The 20,441-nt window shown below is 49.3% G+C and overlaps 1 protein-coding gene and 1 pseudogene across 2 annotated transcripts in view; both read right to left on the bottom strand.

Annotated features, from left to right (window-relative positions):
- EYA2 (EYA transcriptional coactivator and phosphatase 2) overlaps positions 1-20,441 on the bottom strand; it is a 273,313-nt gene that overhangs the window by 35,622 nt on the left and 217,250 nt on the right. For both annotated transcript variants that reach the window (XM_045082132.1, XM_013053222.2), the window contains one exon: positions 15,257-15,346. In XM_045082132.1, the coding sequence (XP_044938067.1) occupies positions 15,257-15,346 (90 nt within the window). The remainder of the gene's footprint in view (positions 1-15,256; positions 15,347-20,441) is intronic.
- LOC123392618 lies at positions 1,306-2,632 on the bottom strand (annotated as a pseudogene).

Below are 20,441 nucleotides of genomic sequence, written 5' to 3' on the forward strand. Positions count from 1 at the left end.
CTTGCAGCCAGAAGGGTCCTGTTCCCTCCTAAGTCAGGTCCCGTCCTTTTCTCCTCAAAACCCCACAATGGCTCCCACCTCCCTTGGAATAAAAGCCCGGTCCTCACAAAGGGGGGCCCTGGGTGCTGCAACCCGTCTCCACCTCCCACCATCTCTCACTGCACTTGCAGACACGGCAGCCTCCTGCTATTCCTTCAACAACTGGTACACGCCCGCTGCAGGGCCTTTGCACCTGCTGTCCCTTCTATTTCAAATGCTTTTCTTTCCCTTTCCAGTTGCCAAAAGCCTGAAGAGGCTCTGTTGATTAAAATCTTCTTTGTAAAAACGGCTCCAACACCACCTTACATCGGGACAAATAACTTGTCTTTGTTTTCCCACTTTGTGGGGCCTCTAGAACTACCTAGGTCTGATATAGTGGCCAATCTCTACTCTTATCCAGGAATTTTGAAAAACTCTAAAGATAGCATCCATCAGAGAATATAGCAGTTAGGAGCATAGACTCTGGACCCCAGGTTCTGGCCCTGCCACTCAGGAACTGAATGACCTTGGGCAAGGTATTGAACCTTTTTGATCCTCAGCTTCCTATCTGTAACTGGGCTATGGAACACTACTTACCACACTGGAGTACTGCAAGGATTAAATGAGTCAGTAGAGCTCAGGCACTCTGAAAAGGAGAGAAAATGAAAATTCTTGCTATTATCACTAATTTGAATCCTACAGGCCTGAACTCTGTGCCTGGCACAGTAATGGTCAAAGAGGAACAGAGTTCACCAGCAAGAGAGGCTCATGGACGGCCAACCCTGGAGATAAGGCAATTTAGAAGCAGAGCAGAGAAATGCATTCCTCACTCAAACCCCACCAACAGGTCAGGACGCCGTGCACTCATGCGTCTCCGGGAGCGGGGGCAGGAGAGAACTGGTAGCGACGTTCAGGTTCTCATCTCCCGGATGTTGCAGTTGCGGTGTTCAAACGCCCCTTCCTGGGCTTCAATCCCAGCCCTGCCGTATTCTAGGTACGTGACCCTGGGTGGCTTACTTCCCATCAAACTTTTAGTTTTAGAATGACTTTAGATTACAGAAAATTTGCGAATATAGTTTCCATATATCCTAAGCTCAGTTTGCCTTATTGTTAACATTACACACACACACACACACACACACACGTTATATATGTAACATCTTACATATATATGCATTTTAAAGATTTTCCTTATTTATGAAAGAGAGAGAGGAGGAGAAGTAGGCGGGGGGAGAGGGAGAGACTCCATGGTGAGCGCAGAGTCAGATGTGGGACTTGATCTCAGGACCCCGAGATCATGACCTAAGCCGAAACCAAGAGTCAGACGCTTAACTGACTGAGCCACCCAGGCGGCCTAGCATCTTATATTTGGGTGGTGCACCTGTCACAACTAATAACTACTACTATATCCTTATTAACTAATGTCAATTTCTTTTTTTTTTAAATCACAAGTTGATTGGCAATTTAATTTTTCTTTTCAACATTCTGTTCTGCAGCTTCCTTGGCCCTTTCTGCCCGGAAGCCGAAGAGCAGGGCATTGGCACGGGTCACATGAAGACTGACGAACAGCCTGCGTTTCTTCTCCTCTGGGAGGACCCCGACTCTCTCCGCATGGACATTCCGTGTGGGCATGACCCGGCCCATCAGCTGGGTGCCCAATCCGAGTTCTTCGGCAGAGCTAGTCATGTGGACATGTTCGGCCTTCTTGGAGCCACTGAGATCCCAATGGTCTGTGCCACCTTCTCAGGGATGCCAGGCACCAGTAACCCTTCAAAGCAAAAGCCCCTGCCAGTTGGACTTTGGTGCAATGCCTCACCGGCGGTGGGGGGGGGGGGCAGGCCGCAATGGGCCAGATGGGTTCTGATGCAGGGCACGGTCAAAGCAGGGTGCCTTGGCTCGCTGGGCCCTGCCTCTGTGGCTCTGCCACGTCCGCTGCTGGAACCACGTCGCCACCTGCTCCTGTCAGTCCTCGTGGAAACGGGGCTTCAGGATAGTGCCCTTCTGGCTGGGCACACGGCTGTCATCTCTGGGCCTCCTCCGAGATAGGCCAGCCCAACTAATGTCCATTGTTTATGCAGAAATCTTTAGTTTTCTCCCTCATGTCCTTTTTCTCTTCCAGAATGCCCTCCAGGGCATCACACCACATTCTGTCCTCTTCTCTCTTTAGGTTCCTTTGGGCTGTGACAGTTTCTCTGACTTTCCTTGGAGTTGCTAACACTTTCAAGGGGTACCAGCCAGCTGTTTTGCAGAATGTCTCTCAGCGGGGATTTGCCCGTTGTTTCTCTCCTGGGTAGATGGGGTTACGGGTTTCGGTGAGCAGGCCTGCAGGAGAAAGTGCCATTCCCACTGCATCATGTCAAAGGTGCATCCTATCAACATGACTTCCCCTGCTCATGGTGACCTTGACCGCCTGGCTCAGGTGGTCTCCATCCGCTTCATCCACTGTAAGGTGACTCTCCTCTCCTTTCCATACTGATCTCTCTGAAAGGAAGTCACCATGCAAAGTGCACAGTTGGGATGGAGAATCTAAATCAATGAGTCCAGGAGGTCCTGGGGGGCTCAGTCGGTTAAGCATCTGACTCTTGGTTTCGGCTCAGGTCGTGACCTCAGGGTCATGAGATCGAGTCTTGCTTCTGGCTCTGTGCTCACTGGGGAGTCTGCCTGAGATTTTCTCTCTCCCTCTTCTCCTCCCCCATCCACATGTACTCTCTCTCAAATAAATAAAATCTTTTAAAAAAATAAATGATTCGGAATTTTCTGCATGGGAGAGTCCCCTATTCCCCTCCACTTATTTATTATTTTAATCGTTATCTGTATCATTATGGACTCACAGGTGCTTTTTTTAATACTCAGAGTCCAATAGTGTGTTCCTTGTTTTTGTAGCCCAAGTGCTCCAGCTTTGGCTACTCAGAACTCCTCCAGGGAGCTCCTGGGTCCCTCTGACATCCTCTGTCCCCGTGCGGTTTTTGGAGCACTTCCTTACTTTCTGACACCTTAAGATGCTCCACATGTATTATGGGTATTTCTTGGCCCAGCCCTAGAATCAGCCACTTCTCCACGGAGCCCTGGTTCCTCTTCCCGGAAAATGGTCACAGAACCCAAGATCTGGGTGTCTGGGGTGGCCATCGCCACCAGAGTGTCAGCGTTTCAGGGCTCTCTTGGGCGACAAAGTCTCCAGTTTCTTTTTAAAAAAATTACGAAACATGCTTAGTATACCCATTTGTAGGTGTGTCACAAAGCATGTGGCAGGCCTGAGAAATAGTACCAGTTACAACCCAGATCCCTCTTTTACCAGGCGTCCAAAATCGAAGCCCAAAGAAGGCCTAAGTGGAACTCATGTGAAGAGTCACGAGGCGCAGGGGAGAGTGCCTGCGGGACCCGCAGGGGTGTCCCGCCTTTCACTGGCAATGATGGTGATCTGTCCGTTTGTCCTGTGCTCGACGTCCAGATTTAGTTTCCGGGGGAGGGTCCTCTCATAAAATGGGGGGTGGAGAGCTTCTCATCTTTTTCTTTGTTTCGTAATTTGTGCTAAATGGGATTTATCCTTTCCTTGAATGTTTGGTGGGATTCCTGTTTACCACCAGCTCAACCTGGTGCCTTTTTTGAGACTACGTTCTTAATTGCCATTTTAGTCTCTCACCATCATTGGTTTATTTATTTTTAAATTTCCCCTTGGGTTAATTCTGGTAATTTAGGTCTTCCTGCCAAGTGTCAACCTCATCTAGGTTTCAAGTCCATTGGCATAATACTGTACAATATTCTAATTAAAAAAAATGCATCTCGGGGAGCTTGGGTGGCTGAGTGGGTTAAAGCCTCTGCCTTTGGCTCAGGTCATGATCCCAGAGTTCTGGGATGGAGCCCCATATTGGGCTTTGCTCGGCAGGGAGCCTGCTTCCTCCTCTCTCTCTGTCTACTTGTGATCTTTGTCTGTCAAATAAATAAAATCTTAAAAATAACGCACCTCCCTCGAATCTACAGTAACATCCAGCCTTTCATTCTGGATGTGGCTTATCACCTCTACCTCTTTCCTTTTTTCCTAGCTCATACTTGCCAAATGCTTATCTTCCTTCATGGTCTTTTTGATTTTCCTGTTTTACTAATAAAAACGTAACTTAAGGCCGGCTCATTTTCTCCTGGCCTCCCGCAGGCTTGGATACTTGGCCTTCCCGTTGTCGTTCAGTTCCGAACAGCAAGTTCAGGGACGTATCAAGACTCGTTCCGCTTAAGCCGGCGACAGCTGGGGTTTCCCCAGCCTGCGCTGCTGAGGTCTGATCCCGCTCCTTTTTGTCCTCGGCTGCCTAGAGACACGAATGCCAAAAGGAAACTGCTGACAAATTTGCTTTAGAAAAATCACTCTTGTGACCGGCCGGGTGGACTCCCCGGCCACCCCTCCTCTTCCGAGGCAGGTATGTTTCCAAGTGAGATCGCGTCCTGCGGCCTCTAGACGGGCGGGAGAAGGGCCTGCTCCCTGGGAGGGAAACCCGGGCTGTCGCTCATGTGTTGTCTAAGTGTTGGGGACTCATCTGCGGAGCACCGAAGAGGCCGTGGGCTGCGCCGCATGGTCGGCCGGCTGCCGGGATGCTTGGGAGAGCAGCTCGGGGCTGACGCGGAGAACTCACTCCCCCGCAGAGCTGCGCAGCAGCCGGCAGCCCTCGGACTGTCTGCAGCTTGCCCGGACTCCAGCCCCTCCGGACTCTCTCTAGTGAGATCCTTCCTGAAACTCTGGCAGCACATCGAAACGCTCCCCCTTGGGCCTGCCTGCGCACCCGGCCACTATAGAATCTGGCCCCAAACCTTTAGGTCCCTCTTGTTTCTTAGAGAAGACTTTTCTTCCTGGCTCTCTGCCAATCGTGTGCCTTCTTCGTCCCCTTGGCTCATCTCAAAACTGTGCTGGAGGGACACCTGGGTGGCTCAGTGGGTTAAAGCCTCTGCCTTCGGCTCAGGTCGTGATCCCAGAGTCCTGGGATCGAGCCCCACATCGGGCTCTCTGCTCAGTGGGGAGCCTGCTTCCCCCTCTCTCTCTGCCTGCCTCTCTGCCTACTTGTGATCTCTGTCTGTCAAATGAATAAATAAAATCTTTTAAAAAATAAACTGTGCTGGAGTCAGCTTGGCCTGGGCTTCCACCTGCACGGTGCTCGTACAGTGGGATCTCTCTGGGCTCAGGTTCCTCATCCGTCAAACAGAGCCAAAGAACTGTCCCTCGCAGGCAGCGGTGACATGTGAGGAAATGCACGTGTGCTGCCCAGACGGGAGCTCAATAATGTCTGCGCCCAGCAAGTTAGCATCGTGGTGCCTCAGTTTTCCCATCTCAGAAATGGGGGTATGCCCCCGTATTTAGCATCTGCGGTGGCGAAAGGCCTGAGTGAATGAGTGCCGGTGGGCCCCATGGACAGTATGAGGTACGTGTCAGCTGCGGCTGTGGCCGTGTTTATCATTCCTGGCTGTGTCCTGCGCCCAGCTCCTGCCGTGGCCAGTGTCCTTCTTTCTAGAAATGCATTCAGATCCTCTATGGCTCTGTCCACCTTCTGGGTGGGGTGTGAGGGCGCCGTCATGGGTCCTCAGGCTTCTGTTGTTACCTGTGGGGCTTCTGTTTTATGTATACAATGGGAAGACGCTGTGTTAACTCCTGGGGGAGCTTTTGTCTTTGTCTTGTGCATTTACATCAGGAGTTTCTTCTCCTCTTGCTGTCGGACCTTGCTTGTCTTTCTCCAGACGTCATCCTGGCTACACCAACCTTCTCTGCTCTCTCTTTCCCTATGAATCCATTGTCTACAGCACTGTATTGAGTCTGGGGAACCTTCTTTCCCCAACCAGATGGCCGTCACTCCTGTGGGAGAGGCAGCAGAGCATGGTGGGTGAGCCCTCAGACTCCGGAGCCAGGCTGCCTGGGTCTGGATACCGCCACCGCCAACTGTGTGACTCTGGTTCACATAACCTCTCCGTGCCTCAGTTTCTTCATTTGTAAAATGGGTGTTTTGGACTGAATGTGTGTGTTCCCGCCACAATCCATAAGGTGAAGCCCTGAATCCCAGAATTTGGAGCTGCGGCCTCTAAGAAAGTAAAGGTTAAGGTTAAATGAGGTCAGAAGGGTGGGGCCCTAATCTAATAGGATTAGTGCCCTTCAAGGAAGGGATGTCAGAGAGCCCCTTTTCTCAGTCTCTGCACGCGTACTGAGGAGAAGCCACGAGAACGCGAGGAGTAGGTGGCCTTCTACAAGCCAGGAAGAGAGTCCTTGCCAGAAACCAGATCTGCCAGCGCCTCGGTTGGGGACCTCCAGCCTCCAGAACTGTGAGAAAGTTCCTTTCTGTTGCTTAGACCATTCAGTCTGTGGTATTCTGTTGTGGTAGCCCGAGCCGACCAAGACAATGTGTAACAACGAGGGTTACACAAGTTGTGTGCCCCACGTCGGGCTCCCTGCTCAGCGGAGAGCCTGCTTCTCCCTCTGCTCCGTGCTCCTGCTCTCCCTCCCTGTCTCTAGCTCTCCAATAAATATATGAATTCTTTAAAAAACGAGTTAAAATTAAATACGATAGAAATTCCGGGTCTCAGTCGCACTAGACATAATTCAAGGGCTTTCTAGCCCCACGTCGCCAGTGGCCACTGTACTGGACAGAACATTTACAGCACTGTAGAAAAATCTACCAGACGGGACTGCTCTAGACCATCGGTTTCCAAATGGTTTTGACCATGACTTTCAGTAAGAAATACATTTGCTATCACACAGAGATTTTAATTACCGAAACATAATTTCTACGACTGGAACAATTTTCCAATATTCACCACTACTGTTTGTGACGTACCCAATCATACTCTAGTTTACTCTTTTCTCCTTAAATTTCTGAAGAAAGGATGCTGGACTTCAGCCTTTAAATGGTCATGGTTTGGTTTTTCCAGAATGCTAGCGCTCCTTGCGTGGTAGGAAGCAAAAGTGCGGGAATGGGAGAATGACCTATTTTGAAGGCTTTTCCTCATTTCAGTCCCACAGGGACCTGCAGAAGAAGTGGTGACTCGGCCAAATTCAGTGCCTTGTTCAAGGTCTTAGAGCTAAGAAGGAGTGGGATGGGGATTTGAACCTGGGTCTTTCTGATCCCGGGGTGGCATCCCCATTCTCTTCCCAGTGCGAGGCCTCTTTGGGGAGTGGGAGCCTCCATGGCTGTGGTTCCAGGCTCTGGTCCTTCATGTGGAACCAACCGTCTTGGAGTTTGATCTATGGAAGCCGCTTTCGTTTACTTCTCATTTTATCTTGAAATCTATTCTCCTTTTCAGACGTTTAAAACCCTCATTTCAGGGTTCCCTGGGTGGCTCAGTCCATTAAGCATTTTACTCTTGATTTTGGCTCAGGTCATGATCTCAGGGGCATGGGATCGAGTCCCAAGTCGGGCTCCACGCTGGGCATGGAGTCTGCTTCAGATTCTCTCCCTCCCCCTCCCTCGGCCCCTACCCTCAACTCTAAGGAAGTATAAAATAGGGGTGCCTGGTGGCTCAGTGGGTTAAAGCCTCTGCCTTCAGCTCAGGTCATGATCCCAGGGTCCTGGGATCGAGCCCTGCATTGGGCTCTCTGCTCAGCAGGGAGCCTGCTTCCCCCCTCCTTCTGCCTGCCTCTCTGCCTCCTTGTGATCTCTGTCAAATGAATAAATAAAATCTTTAAAAAAATAAATAAAACGTTTACCTCATCCTAAGTAATATCACCTATGAAATCACTGGCTTAATGGCTCAGTCGTTTCCACCCCTAGACATGAGAAGGAAAAAAAACTTATACGTTTAACACTTTCTTTTCTCTTTTTAGTATTCAAGTAAAAGCCAGCTGCCTGAAGCCTGGGTTGGGCTGTCCACTGCGTGATCCAGGAATCTCGCGCAGCCGGCCGGCAGCTCTCAAGGCCTCCACGCCATGATTCTCTAGGGGCTGCCGCCGGCTTTTTGGGTGTGACAGTTCCTCACGCGCAGGGCAGTCCACGGGGCCGGGTTATTTGGCATTCTGGGTCCTGCCTGCGGCAAGCCAGTAGCTCTTCCCTTTCCCGGGATGACTGGCACCCTCCTTCCCATTTCCAAACACATCCTCCTGGCAGGATGGCCCTGCCCTTGGGTCTAGGGAAAACACACTGATGACAAGGATAAAGGTGTTGCAAACCCCGACAGTGTGTGCTCGTGGAGAGGACACAGTAACAGCGCCCACCCTCTCCCAGACACTGAGCTGGCCCTGGCTCACCACGGCCTCCGTTTCACGTCTTTCTCTTGCCCAAACTGAGCGCCTTCTTGCTGGAATTTGGAAACGCTCCCAGTCACACCACTGACCCAATCTCAGCCTTTCAACAAGCTCTAGATTTTCAAATCTATTTTTAACCAAAGTTATAGTATCTTGAAACAGAAAGAACGAATTCTTGTCTTGAAGATTTGCATTTTTTAAGAGTGCAGGCCTTGGAGTCCAGCAAACTCTGGTTTGAATCTTGGGCTTAATACTTACAGCTGCCATGAGCTTAGGCAAATCCCTAACCCTCTCTAACCTTTACTTTCCTCATCTGTAAAATGGGGGGAAAGAAACATGACGGGCTGCACAGGGTTGTCACAAATTCCTGGCACCTTTGCAGGATCCTATATGCACATGACGATAATGAAAAGAATTATAATAAAATAAAACTAATAATTCTGATAGCCATCAGTTACATCATGCTATTATGTTTTAGAGGGTTTATATACATTAATTCATTTAATTCTGAGTAATCTTATGAGGGAGGAATTATAATTACTCCTGTTTTGCAGATGAGGACAGAGGCACAGAGAGGTTAAGTACTCACCGGAGGTCACACAGCTTTTAACTGCAGAGCTGGGTTATGAACCCAGGCCATTTGGCCCCAGAATCTTTGCCTTCAACCATTGCCTCATATTGTCTCTGGTAAAGGTCCACGAGACAGGGGAGGTTTGCAGTTTGTCCTTTGACTTTTTGCACCCATCAAAGACATTTCAAAATCTACTGAGAGCATGCCACCTCTGTGCTGGCATTCGGGTTGGGTAGGCACTTACTAGAAATGCTTCACACTTACTGTAAAGTGGCTGGCTGCCTACATTACCTCCTTAACCTGCCAACGAGGGAGAGCCCAGAGGCCCCTGAAGCTGAGTGGGCACAGGCAGAGTCTCAGGGGGTCCAGGAATGGTCTGGGAACAACCACTGAGAGGATCCGTTCCCAGGTCTGGATCTGGGCTTGCTCCTAGCCACACCCATCTCTCCGCATGACTTGCAAGGCTTGGCGGAGACCTTTCATGGCTCCGGGTCTCCAGGGGGCAGAGAGCAAATGATGGTCAACCCTGCGGATCTGGTTACAAACAGCCCAGTCTCTGCTGTCACTGTTGGGGACTTAGCCAGGCCAGAGAGTCCGCGTGCCAGCACAGGGCATCCTCGTACAGCGGAGGAGCTGGGCCCAAGAGCAGGACTGTACGCACTCCAGCTCTGATCTTACAACAGCCTACAAGGTATGTTTTCATCCTCGTTGTACAGAAGAGGCAACGGAGGTGCAGAACAGGATTTGCCCCAATGTGTGAAGTCACATTGTGTCTAAGATCACTCAGTGAACAGCAAAACGGGGTTCACACCAAAGTCTGACTTCGACGCCTGTGCCTCCACCACCACCGTTGGGTGTTTTCTCTGCTTTGAAGGTCACGGTTCTCTGCCAACCTTGCTTTTGCAAGCACCCCATTCATCCTGGGGTGGATCAAGGAAAGAGCTTTCTATGCCACAGCAAGTTCCTGCTGTCACCCAGCCTTTGGACAGGTGGAGACCAGCTTGGGCGTAAATGCCAGGGCCTCCCAGCTGTGGACGGCACCTGCGGGTGCTCGAGTCCCCCAGCACGCATGCGTGTGGGGGCGGGGAGCTCTCAGGACTCTGCTTCCTTCCTGCCCCTGGCAACACACTGAACCAGCCCAGGGGGCAACCCGTGCTCCTCACCTTCCAGCCTACACCTCGGCAGGGTGTCAGCAGGTGTCTGGCCCTGGGCAGAGAGTCCTGAGGTCTCTTATTCACTCCAAAATTTCTTTTTACAATGGAGCTGGGTTCTAATTCAGCTCCAAGTATACTTTCTTTTGCCTTCTCTTGGTTTCATTGGGTTTATGGGGAGATAGAAGAAGAAACCGAACTGTTGCATCTCCCAAAGCTACATGGCTTAATATTGGGGCAAATCCTAACCCTAGAGGAATGGGATGCTCCCACCACCTTCTCTAGGGGCGCACGCTTGCACACATGCAGATATGTTACATTCAGTTTCAGGGGTTCATGTACTCTTCACAGAAGCCAAGGCAGAAGCAGGACAAAGAGGAAAGACAGGGAAAATGAGGCCAGAACTTTCTCTAATGCGGAACCGCCATGCTTTGTTCACCCCGGGGCCATGTTGACCGGCATCTCCTCCCCTGCAGCCTGAGCCAGGAAGTCAAAGCCAAGAGAGCTGTGTTCCCTAGAGTCTCCGCTCAGCTGAATGGAGGCCGCAGGGCTAGGTCCTATAGCCCTGTATGAAGTGGCAGCTCGGGAGGCTCCCCACTAAAGGGCTTTTCTGGATGAGTGCAGGTCAGTGAGCCCCGAGGATGGTCTCCCCAGCTCTTGAGCCATAAGCGCACCAGCTTCAGTTGAACCCGCACCTTGCCCCGCAATCCAGCCAACGTTTTGGATGACGCGTCCTCTGGCCCAGCTTCCAAGCTGCTCCTGCACAAAGGTGAGGTGGCCTGGAGCGGGGAGCTGGTTGGCGGAATCTATGCCCAAGCTCAGCAGCTGGAGTCCGTGACCTTGTCGTATCTCTGTGTTGCATGCACGGCTTTTGAATCATTGTGAAATCAGGAGTTGTATTGTTCTAGCTCGTAGTAAGATAAACAACGTCTAACAATTTAAAGGAAACAGTTTGCCTTGGTACTGTGGAGTCCCCCCAGCCCTCGCCCAGCCCCGGAACACGCGCTGCACCCCTGGTGGAAAGGCGCCTGCTTGTTGGGCACGTGCGGCGGGTCAGGCTGTGTGTGGGCGGATTTCATCTCTCCCCCATCATCATTACAACCTGGAAGCTCGGTTGTTCTTCTACCTGTGGAGCACATGAGGGAAATGAGGCAGAAGAGAGGGAGACCCCTGCCCGGGGCACACAGCCAGGCATGGGCGGAGCCAGGATGCCAAGGCAGATGGAATGGATTAGAAGGTGCTTGCCCGGAGCTCAGGACAGGTGTCCTGGAGAGCCTGAGGTACAGCTGACCTTGGCACCTACCCTGTTTCTGGAGTCTTCCCCCTGGCTGCTTTCACATGGGAGGCTGGGGGCCTGACTTGACGGAGCTCAGGTACCTGCTTCTAGCCTTGCCCTCTCTGGTCTGTTCACCCAGCAGCCCGACGGAGAGCCTCGGAACGTAAGTCAGATGGTGTTCTCCTGCTTAAACCCCCCCAGCGGCTTCCTGTCACCCTGGGAAGATCAGCCAAAGCCTCAGGATGGCCCAGAGCCCCGTGTGGTCTGCAGCGCGCTCCCACTCCCACTGCCACCCTCCCTGATCCTGTGCCGGCTTCCCTGTCTCCGGAACCTGCCAGCTCGGACCATGTCTAAGGGCCTCTGCCCTGCTCTTTGGTCTGCACTCTCCCTGTCCGGACACCCACGTGGCCTGCTCCGTCACCTGGTTCAGGTGTCTGCTCCAAGGTGGCACAAGCCTTACCTGGTCGTAGCGAGTGAAACAACAGCTCCAGGACCGAGTCTGCTGGTCTCTCTTTGGGGCACTTTATCTGACATTAAATATTTGGTTGTTTGAGGTCTGCTTCCCCAGCTGGAAATTCAGTGCTTTAAGGGCGGGGATCTTGCTGGTCTCATCTGTCCCTGAGCCCACAGCCCTTGGGGGAGGGCTTCCCTGAAACTGCTGCTGCGACCGAGAGCGGACTCCCTTCTTTACAGATGGCCCCGCAGGCTCCGAGCAGAGAAGAGGGTCTTCTGACTTCAGCCCCTAACACCTAACCATCCATGCAGGGGCTGGTCTCGTGGCTTTGGGTGGGCCATGGCCCTCTCTTGACTCCCACAGTCTCCCTGGGGAGCACCGGGAGGCTGCCCCGTGGACTTGGACAGGGGCTCCTGCCCCAGCAAGCTAACGGTTTTAACATGGGCACCACGGTTTCAGTTCTGCTGGGGTGCCGTCTGGCACCGGGGACATTTCTGAAAAGCATTTAGGGAGTAAAAGCAAACTGGCTTCCCTGGGCAGCTCCAGCTGGGAATTCAATCCTTCACCAGGAGAGGTGGCTTCCGCTTCGGAACCAATGAGGAACAGCCGAGGGGGCTAAAGACATTGCCTTGAAATACACAACAGTCCAGCAAAACACCTGGCCCTCAGGCTCAGGTTCAACCCACACCAATAAAGTGCCCACTGTGTGTCAGGCGTTCTTACTGTGTGGGTCTTAACTCTTACCTCTGGCCGTCACTTTGGTATCTTCCCCGGGTGTCACAGACACCTCCAACCCCATGTGCCCTCAACAGAAGGATGGGTTTCCCCCCTGCATTCCCACATCTGCCCATCTCAGAGGATGGCACTGTAACCCTAGTCAAGCCAAGCCTCCCGCCGCACCCCAACTCTTCTCTCTCCCTCATCCCCCATCCAACCCCTCAGGAGCCCTCTTGGCTTTAGTGCAACCCCGAAGCCTTGATCCAACCAACTTTCTTCTGTTGCTTGGACGACTGCAATAATTTCTTTGCTGGTCTCCCAGCCTCCACCCTTTGCCCCCTGTTGCCCATTCTCCACGCAGCAGCCAGAGCAGTCCTTTTAAAACATAAATGAGATCACACAGCTTTTCCTGTTTAATGCTCCCTGGCCCCACGCTGTGTACAGCACATAGGATAAACTCTGATATCCACGACCCATGTCTGGCCCACACCTCCCTCTCAAGACTCTCTTATCCCAGTCGCCACTGTGCTTTCACTCATTCACTACAGTCACTGTGGCCTTCACACACTTCCCACCCCAGGGCCTTTGCATGTGCCGGTCCCACCTCTCTAGATCTCCACCTGGCTGGCTGCTGTCCTCTTTTAAGCCTCAGCTCAAGTGTCCCCTCCTCCAGAGGCCTCTCCTGACTCCCTCGAGAAATGCTGACCACCTCCTCACAGCCTACACCTCTCTCCCATCACTCACTGTCATATCTCATTGTCGTATTTTCTTCACGACCATCTCATTAAACGGACTTTCTCATTTATGGATTTGTTTGGCTGTTTACTGCCGAGGCCCCAGGCATTGAAGGTGACACAGCTGGAGTTCCTGCCCTCATGGAGCCAACATTTTAAGGAGGAGATCTTGAGAAACGAAAACCAGTCTGGATTTTTCAACTAAAGAGAGCCAATAATCGCTCTTCCTTGGCTAAAGCTCATCAGGTTTTGTGATTTGCAATCAGCCGACTGTATTACATTACGCTCCATAAATATTTGCTGAATTCAACTGCCGTGTTTGTTTTGCTCTTTTGTTCTCTCCCTCCCTCCCAGCTCCCTCTTTTTCCCCAAGACACGAGAGGTCACTGTAAAGCGGGCCTGCACATTGCATCTGGCTGAAGGGACACTCCTGGGCTTGATACTCACAGAAAAACCTACCATGCCAATGTTCTCTTTTGTCATCAATGACTTTCTACATAGATCCTCTCTTCGATTCCTCAAAAACTTGAAAACAGAGCTACCCTATGACCCAGCAGTTGCACTACTCGGTATTTATCCCAAAGATGCAAAAGTAGTGATCCAAAGGGCCACCCGCACCCCAATATTTACAGCAGCAATGTCCACAATAGCCAAACTATGGAAAGAGACCAGATGTCCTTCAAAGATGAATGGATAAAGAAGATGTGGTATATATACACAATGGAATACTACGCAGCCGTCAAAAAATGAAATCTTGCCATTTGCAATGACGTGGATGGAACTAGAAGGTATTACACTGAGCGAAATAAGTCAATCAGAGAAAGACAATTATCACATGATCTCACTCATGTGTGGAACTTAAGAAACAAAAACACAGGATCATAGGGGAAGGGAGGGAAAAATAAGAAGATGAAATCAGAGAGAAAGACAAACTGTAAGAGACTCTTAATCATAGGAAACAAACAGGGCTGCTGGAGGGGAGGTGGTGAGGGAAGGAAAACCTTCCTGATGATACGTATTACTCATGCTCGGGGCCAACCAGGCTAGATCTGAATTCAGAGCCTTCATATTTCTACTTCACAGGCTAGTCCCAGGGATTTTTGATTCCAGGAAGAAATATTCCTGCTAAGATAAACTGGACTGTTCTTTCATACACAGGATAATTTTAAGTTACCTTCATTTTTCAATCTGGTAAACCAAAAACACAAATACAATTTGCAAAGCCATTTGATCCCTCAGTTAATCCTCTTATCAGCCAAAACAACAACAACAACAACAACAACAACAAAGCCACACCAAACCCCTTCTCACCTTGTAGAAAGCTGCTTGCTCTTTCATCAGAGGTAAGTCATGCATTGTATTTCCCTCCTTGCTCTGGCTACTAGGGAGCTCAGAGAGATTAACTCTGAACTTCACTGCAGGAGTTGGCCTCAGCTAGATTTTTTGGTACAGTGCTTTACCCTTATTAATTAACTTAGCTTTCTATTCCTTTGCTTTGCTTTTATAATTCAATTTTAAATATGTTTTCCATTTGAAATCCTTCTCAAATCTTTCTGCCACAGGCTGGATATAAACAAAGGAGTTAAATTCATTTCTGATGCTACCTCCTTCCCCTTTCCTATCTCTTTTGCTACTTGCTTCGGGCACAGAAGCAGACACTAAATAAGCACCAGTCCCTCTGCTTGCTCTCTCTCTCTGTAAAACGTGTTTTCAGGGGAATGTAAATTGTTTTTAAAAGCTTCCATCCTGGTCCACTGCTAATTATTACTGACCCAGGAGGATCTGTACTAATTTGCCTCAATAAACTTATTAAATAGTAAGTTTCAGGAGGAAGCGACCGCATGGCCTTAATTGGATTAGCGAAACCGCCAGTGGTCATCGCCGCCAGAGTGGCGAGAAGCCCACTGGCTGCATGGGGCAGCTGTGGCGATTAGCTGGCCAAGTGTGTTTTCAATAAACTGTCGCTGGCCACAGCGTTGTGCCTTCTTGGGGGTTGTCAGCAAAAGTTTCTAGCCTCTAAAGGAAAAAGGAAAAGCAGAAAAGAGAGAAGGCCGCATCTCTTCCCCTGAACCCGCCGCAGGTCGTTAAGCATGGGGACTATGACGCGGGACGGGGGGCGGGGGGTGCCAAACCTCCAGGTCGTTGAAGAACAGATGCGTATCTGCAAGGTTGAAGATCATTTCTTCCATCATCAGGCCGATGCGCACCGACGTCGTGGTGTCCTGGTAGAAAGAAAGGACAGAGTCACCTGCCGGCGGCGCCTCTCTCTCCCATCCCCCTGCTGACAGGCAGTCAGGGTCATTCCTGATGGGCTTCCACGTGGTCTCAGCTGTGTGTCTCCATGTGCGGTCAGGGTGACGATGCCTGACGGCTTCCGAGATTTCCCTTCTAGGCGCCCCTAGTTTCTACTAGCCCTCTCCCCCAAATGTCCCTGCAACTGCGACTGTGCTCAGCGTTGCCAGATCCAGGAATGGCAGCAAGAAAGGAGGGCCCCCCCAAGCCTTTCCCCTTCCAGGGAGGCCTAGAAGACTGCAGGGAAGCAGTGCAGACTGTCTAAAACCCACCGCGAGAGCCGACCTGTATGTTGGTTGTCTCTTTACTATGGTCTCTGTGGATGTCGTCAGACTCCTCCCGATACGTGCACTATCATGGTGACCTCGCAGGAGGATTAATTATAAAAACAAGCGCACAAACAAAACCCCATGATGGCCCATCCTTACCCCGGAAATCTAGGCCGCCATTAAAAAAGCAAAGTCATGTGGGAGTTCCTGATGTAAAACTATCACCAAGATATGAAGGAAAAACTGTGCAGTAAAAGGGTCCCTTCTCTCTCCCTCTCCCCTATACACAGGCTGTGATAGACTGCGGGACTCTTCACCCATATTTGGGGTCTCTTCCTGGAGAGCTTCTCCCTGTAGGAGGGTGACCCACACACGACACCCATGGCTCCAATCTGGTTTGCTGCTTGTTGGCATATGGCTCATAAGCTAGGAATGAATTTCCACATTAAACAAATTTTTTTTGAGAGAAAGAGAGTGCATGTGTGTGCAAGTGTGGGGAGGGGAAGAGGGAGAAAGAATCTTCGGCAGGCTCCACACCCAGCATGGAGCCTGATGCAGGGCTTGACCCCATGACCCTGAGGTCATAACCTGAGCGGAAATCAAGAGTTGGACACTCAACCAACTGAGCTACCCAGGCGCCCCTGACTTTTTCCATTCTTCAACAGTGTATTGTCTATGGCAAGTTTGGAGCTTTAAAGGCAGAGGAGAGCAGGAGCCACAGAGACCAGGTGTCCTGCAAAGCCTAAAATATTTATTATCTGGCCCTTTGTAGGAAAAGTCTGGCAACCCCTGAAATATACCCTCCCTGTTTGACTCAGATGTGACTGTGTGACTTGTGTGGGTAATGATATGTGAGCAGAAGTTGTGTTTCATTTCTGGTCTGAAGCTTTAAAATCAAGTGCATGGTACTGGGTATTTAGCCCAAAGATTCAGATGTGGTGAAAAAAAGGTCCACCTGTACCCCAATGTTCATAGCAACAATGGCCACAATTGCCAAACTGTGGAAAGAGCCAAGATGCCCTTCAACAGATGAATGAATAAAGAAGATATGGTCCATAGATACAATGGAATAGTACGCCGCCATCAGAAAGGATGGATTCCCAACTTTTGTAGCAACATGGACAGGACTGGAGGAGATTATGCTGAGTGAAATAAGTCAGGCAGAGAGAGTCAATGATCATATGGCTTCACTTACTTGTGGAGCATAAGGAATAACACGGAGGACATTAGGAGAAGGAAAGTAAAAGTGAATTGGGGGAAATCAGAGAGGGGAGAAGAACCATGAGACACTGTGGACTCTGAGAAACAAACTGAGCATTCTGGAGGGGAGGGTGGGGGGTTGGTGAGCCTGGTGGTGGGTATTAAGGAGGGCATGTATTGCATGGAGTACTGGGCATGGTGCAAAAACAATGAATCTTGGAACCCTGAAAAAATAAAACAAACAAACAAACAAAACCCCAATAAAAGCCAGTGTATGGTTGGTCATGTTCTCTCCTCCTACTTCACAAGACTAAATGTTCCAGAGACAAGATGATGTGGGTCAGAGCTGCAACAAACCAGGACGGGCATATACCATAAAAGAGAAGTGGATGATGTCTTGGAGATGCTTGTTACCTCACCTATCCTAACTGATACATGTGAAAAATACTCAGCACGATGGCTCTCAGTTCTGGCTGTACACTGCAATGACTGGGAGCACGTAAAAAATCCTGATGCTCAGGCCCTCTCCTGGGCCAATAAAATCAGAATTTCTGAGGATGGAGTCCAGGCATCAGACATTTGGAAATCTCTCCACCCTCCTAATTTCAATGTGTGGCCAAGGTAAGAACCACTGGTCTAAAAGGATATACAACACTTGGTAATAGTCCAGGTTAATATCTTTTAAGTGCTTTCTCTGTGCCACTGTACAAATTAACTCAATTAGGCCCCACAAAGACTTATGAGTTGCGCATTATTATTTTCCCATTTTACAGATGAGAAAACTGAGGCCCAAAACGATTAGGTAACTTGCTCAAGGCCCTGCAGCTAGTGGGTGCTGGGATGTGAACTCAGGTCATGGAGCCCCAGAGCAGCCCTGCTTGTGCAGGCTGTGGTGCCAGGAGGCATGAAGGGGACCTTGTATACATCTTTTCCTGCTTGAATTTTTCACCAGGAGGCTGTCTCACTTCTAATAAAAAATAAATAATTAACGACATAAACCCTTCTTGACCCTGAAAAAAAAGGGGGGAAAAATGCAGCTGGTGATCTTAGCTCACACACACAACTGTGAAGAATCAAGCCCAGGAACACAGAAATTCGGTGAAACACCTCATGAGGGCCCCAGAAGCCAAAGCTTAGCACTCTGGGTCCTGGCTGGAAGGCGGCAGGGTACTCAGCGAGAAATGAAGAAAAAACGAGGAAAGCAAACGTTTTGGGTCAAGCAGGGAATTGGTGTGTGACCCGGGAAATGGTTTTGGGGGGGGGTGTTTCCACACATGACTCACCCCTGAACCATTTCACCCCTGCGCGATTGTACGTTCTGAAGCCGTGCACCCAACCACGGGTGAGCAGGCTTCGTGCGCTGGACGAGAGAGAAGCTGCCGTCTACACTCATCCGCTGAAAGAATTTATATAGAAAAATGTCTGCTCCCAGGCCAGCGCATCAACCAGGAAAAGCAATTATTGCGTATGGGATGGGCTGTCTGTGAAAAGTATTTTGTGTAGCTAGAAGAAGGCAAATGTTCAATATTGATACAGCTGAAATGACATCTTAATGATAGCAGCAGGATGTGGGGAGGAAGTCTGCATATGTGTGATGGGGGCCAGGGTGAGGAAAGAGAGCTAAATTCTCATCTTCTAATTTGGGAAGTCAGGGAGCATGCCTAAGATGGAATTGAAAAATCAAGAAGTAATAACATAAGCAGGTTACTTAGAAATTTGGAGATAAGTACCAAAAGAATCAGCAAGGGTTGGAAGTTGTTGCCTGTGGGCAGAAAGAAACGGTATGTGTGGGGTCCACTAGGGACTGCTGTTTCCTCTAACACTTTCCTTTGTAGATCTATATGAGTTTTAAACTCTATGCATGGATTTCCTAGATTAAAAAAGCAAAATTAAAAATAAAAGGGAACATACTGAGTAATTCCCTAGAGAAAAACCCATCAGAGGAACAGGGGACATGTAAAAAGTCCTTCATTACAGAATTATTTGTAAATACCAAAGATTGAACAATTTAGCTGTCTGGCCAAAGGTTACTAGAGAAATAAAATGTAGTATATTCGTTCGGTGGAAAACGAAATTTAATTGAAAGAAATGAACCACATCTCCACATATTAATAGGGACATGTCAAAAAATAATACCAAGTGAAATTAACAGTTTTCTGAAAGTTATGTACTGCATGTTACTGGCATTTACTAGAAACACACACAATGCTACTACCTATTTTCCATAGTCACTTTATATTTATAAATTTCTGGAAGGTTATACCCAGGGTCAGAACAGTAACTACTTCTGGAAGGCACAGTGGAGGGGACAGGAATTCGAGGTAAAGATGAACGTAAACTTTAGCACGAGCTAGAATATTCTAAATTGTTTTGAAAGAGAAGGGATTCACATACTTATCATATAATCAAAATTAAAACAAAATTTTGAGGCGCTTGTCTCAGTTGGTGGAATGTGAGACTCTTGATCTCAGGGTTGTATATCTGAGCTCCTGTTGGGTGCAGAGATGACTTAAAAATAAAATCTTAAAAAAAATTTCAAACAAAATGTTAAAAACACCCAGATGTTTCTGAGGGGAACCTTTAGAATGCCCATCTACTCCTGGAGAATTCTCATTGTTTCAGGTTTTCCTAAGATCTGCCTTCATGCTGGCTGGGGATTGTTCTGAATTCTGTAGGTGGGACCTCTTTTTAAGGAATTTGATATAAACTAGCTGTAAGAGGCAGAAAAGTCTGGAAGAGCCCAACTGTCCCAGGAATTAAGTAATACAAAGTGTGACCCTGAGCCAGACCACTTTATCCAAGTAGAAAATGTTTTTCCAGGATTGCAAAGACTGAGAAACAAAAGGTGTGTGTGTGGGGGGGACTCTGCAGTAATTGACATGAAACACATCCACAGTGAGGGCAACAGAAAGCCCCTGGTTTTGTCTCTTGCTACCTGCCCAATCTGTTCCTAATTTACTCCACAAACACACCGCCTTGGTCTGTTGGCTAAAGTCGCTCTGTGCAAGTTGGAGGGGGATTCTCTTTCTGATCTAGCACATCACCCTGTCAAATAAACCCTCACACAGGGAAACCTTCACGCCACGTTCTTCAGCTACAAACAGGCCAATGACCCATTCAAACTCACTCTGACCCCTCTCATACCCAAGGTCATGGTGAGGTTTATGCAGCAGACACTCCACCAGCACTGGTCATTGTCAAAATCCCCCAGGCCACGTCCTCGAACCCTTACGCCAAGAACCTGTGTCTGTAACCCAAAACACCCGAACACCCCAAATCAGATGGTACTGTACGAAAACCACCTATCTCTTAATCATGACATACTCTTTGGATTAAAAAATCATCAGCTTGTTTAGGTTCATTTCCTAAATAAGCAACAGCACACCCAGATTGTTTTTAACAAATGATCAATTTAAACCAGAAGGGAGAACTGAAAAAAGGGATATTTCCTCCCCAAATAGGCTTCCATTTGTAACTTGTCCATCAAAGGACCGTGCTGGGGGCAGGTGGTGTTGGGTGGACGGAACGTCATCTTTGTTTGACTTGACAGTTTGGG

The sequence above is a fragment of the Mustela putorius genome, unplaced genomic scaffold (assembly GCF_011764305.1).
Source record: "Mustela putorius furo isolate JIRA1106 unplaced genomic scaffold, ASM1176430v1.1 tig00000592_pilon_pilon_pilon, whole genome shotgun sequence".
In the NCBI taxonomy this organism is placed as follows: domain Eukaryota; kingdom Metazoa; phylum Chordata; class Mammalia; order Carnivora; family Mustelidae; genus Mustela; species Mustela putorius.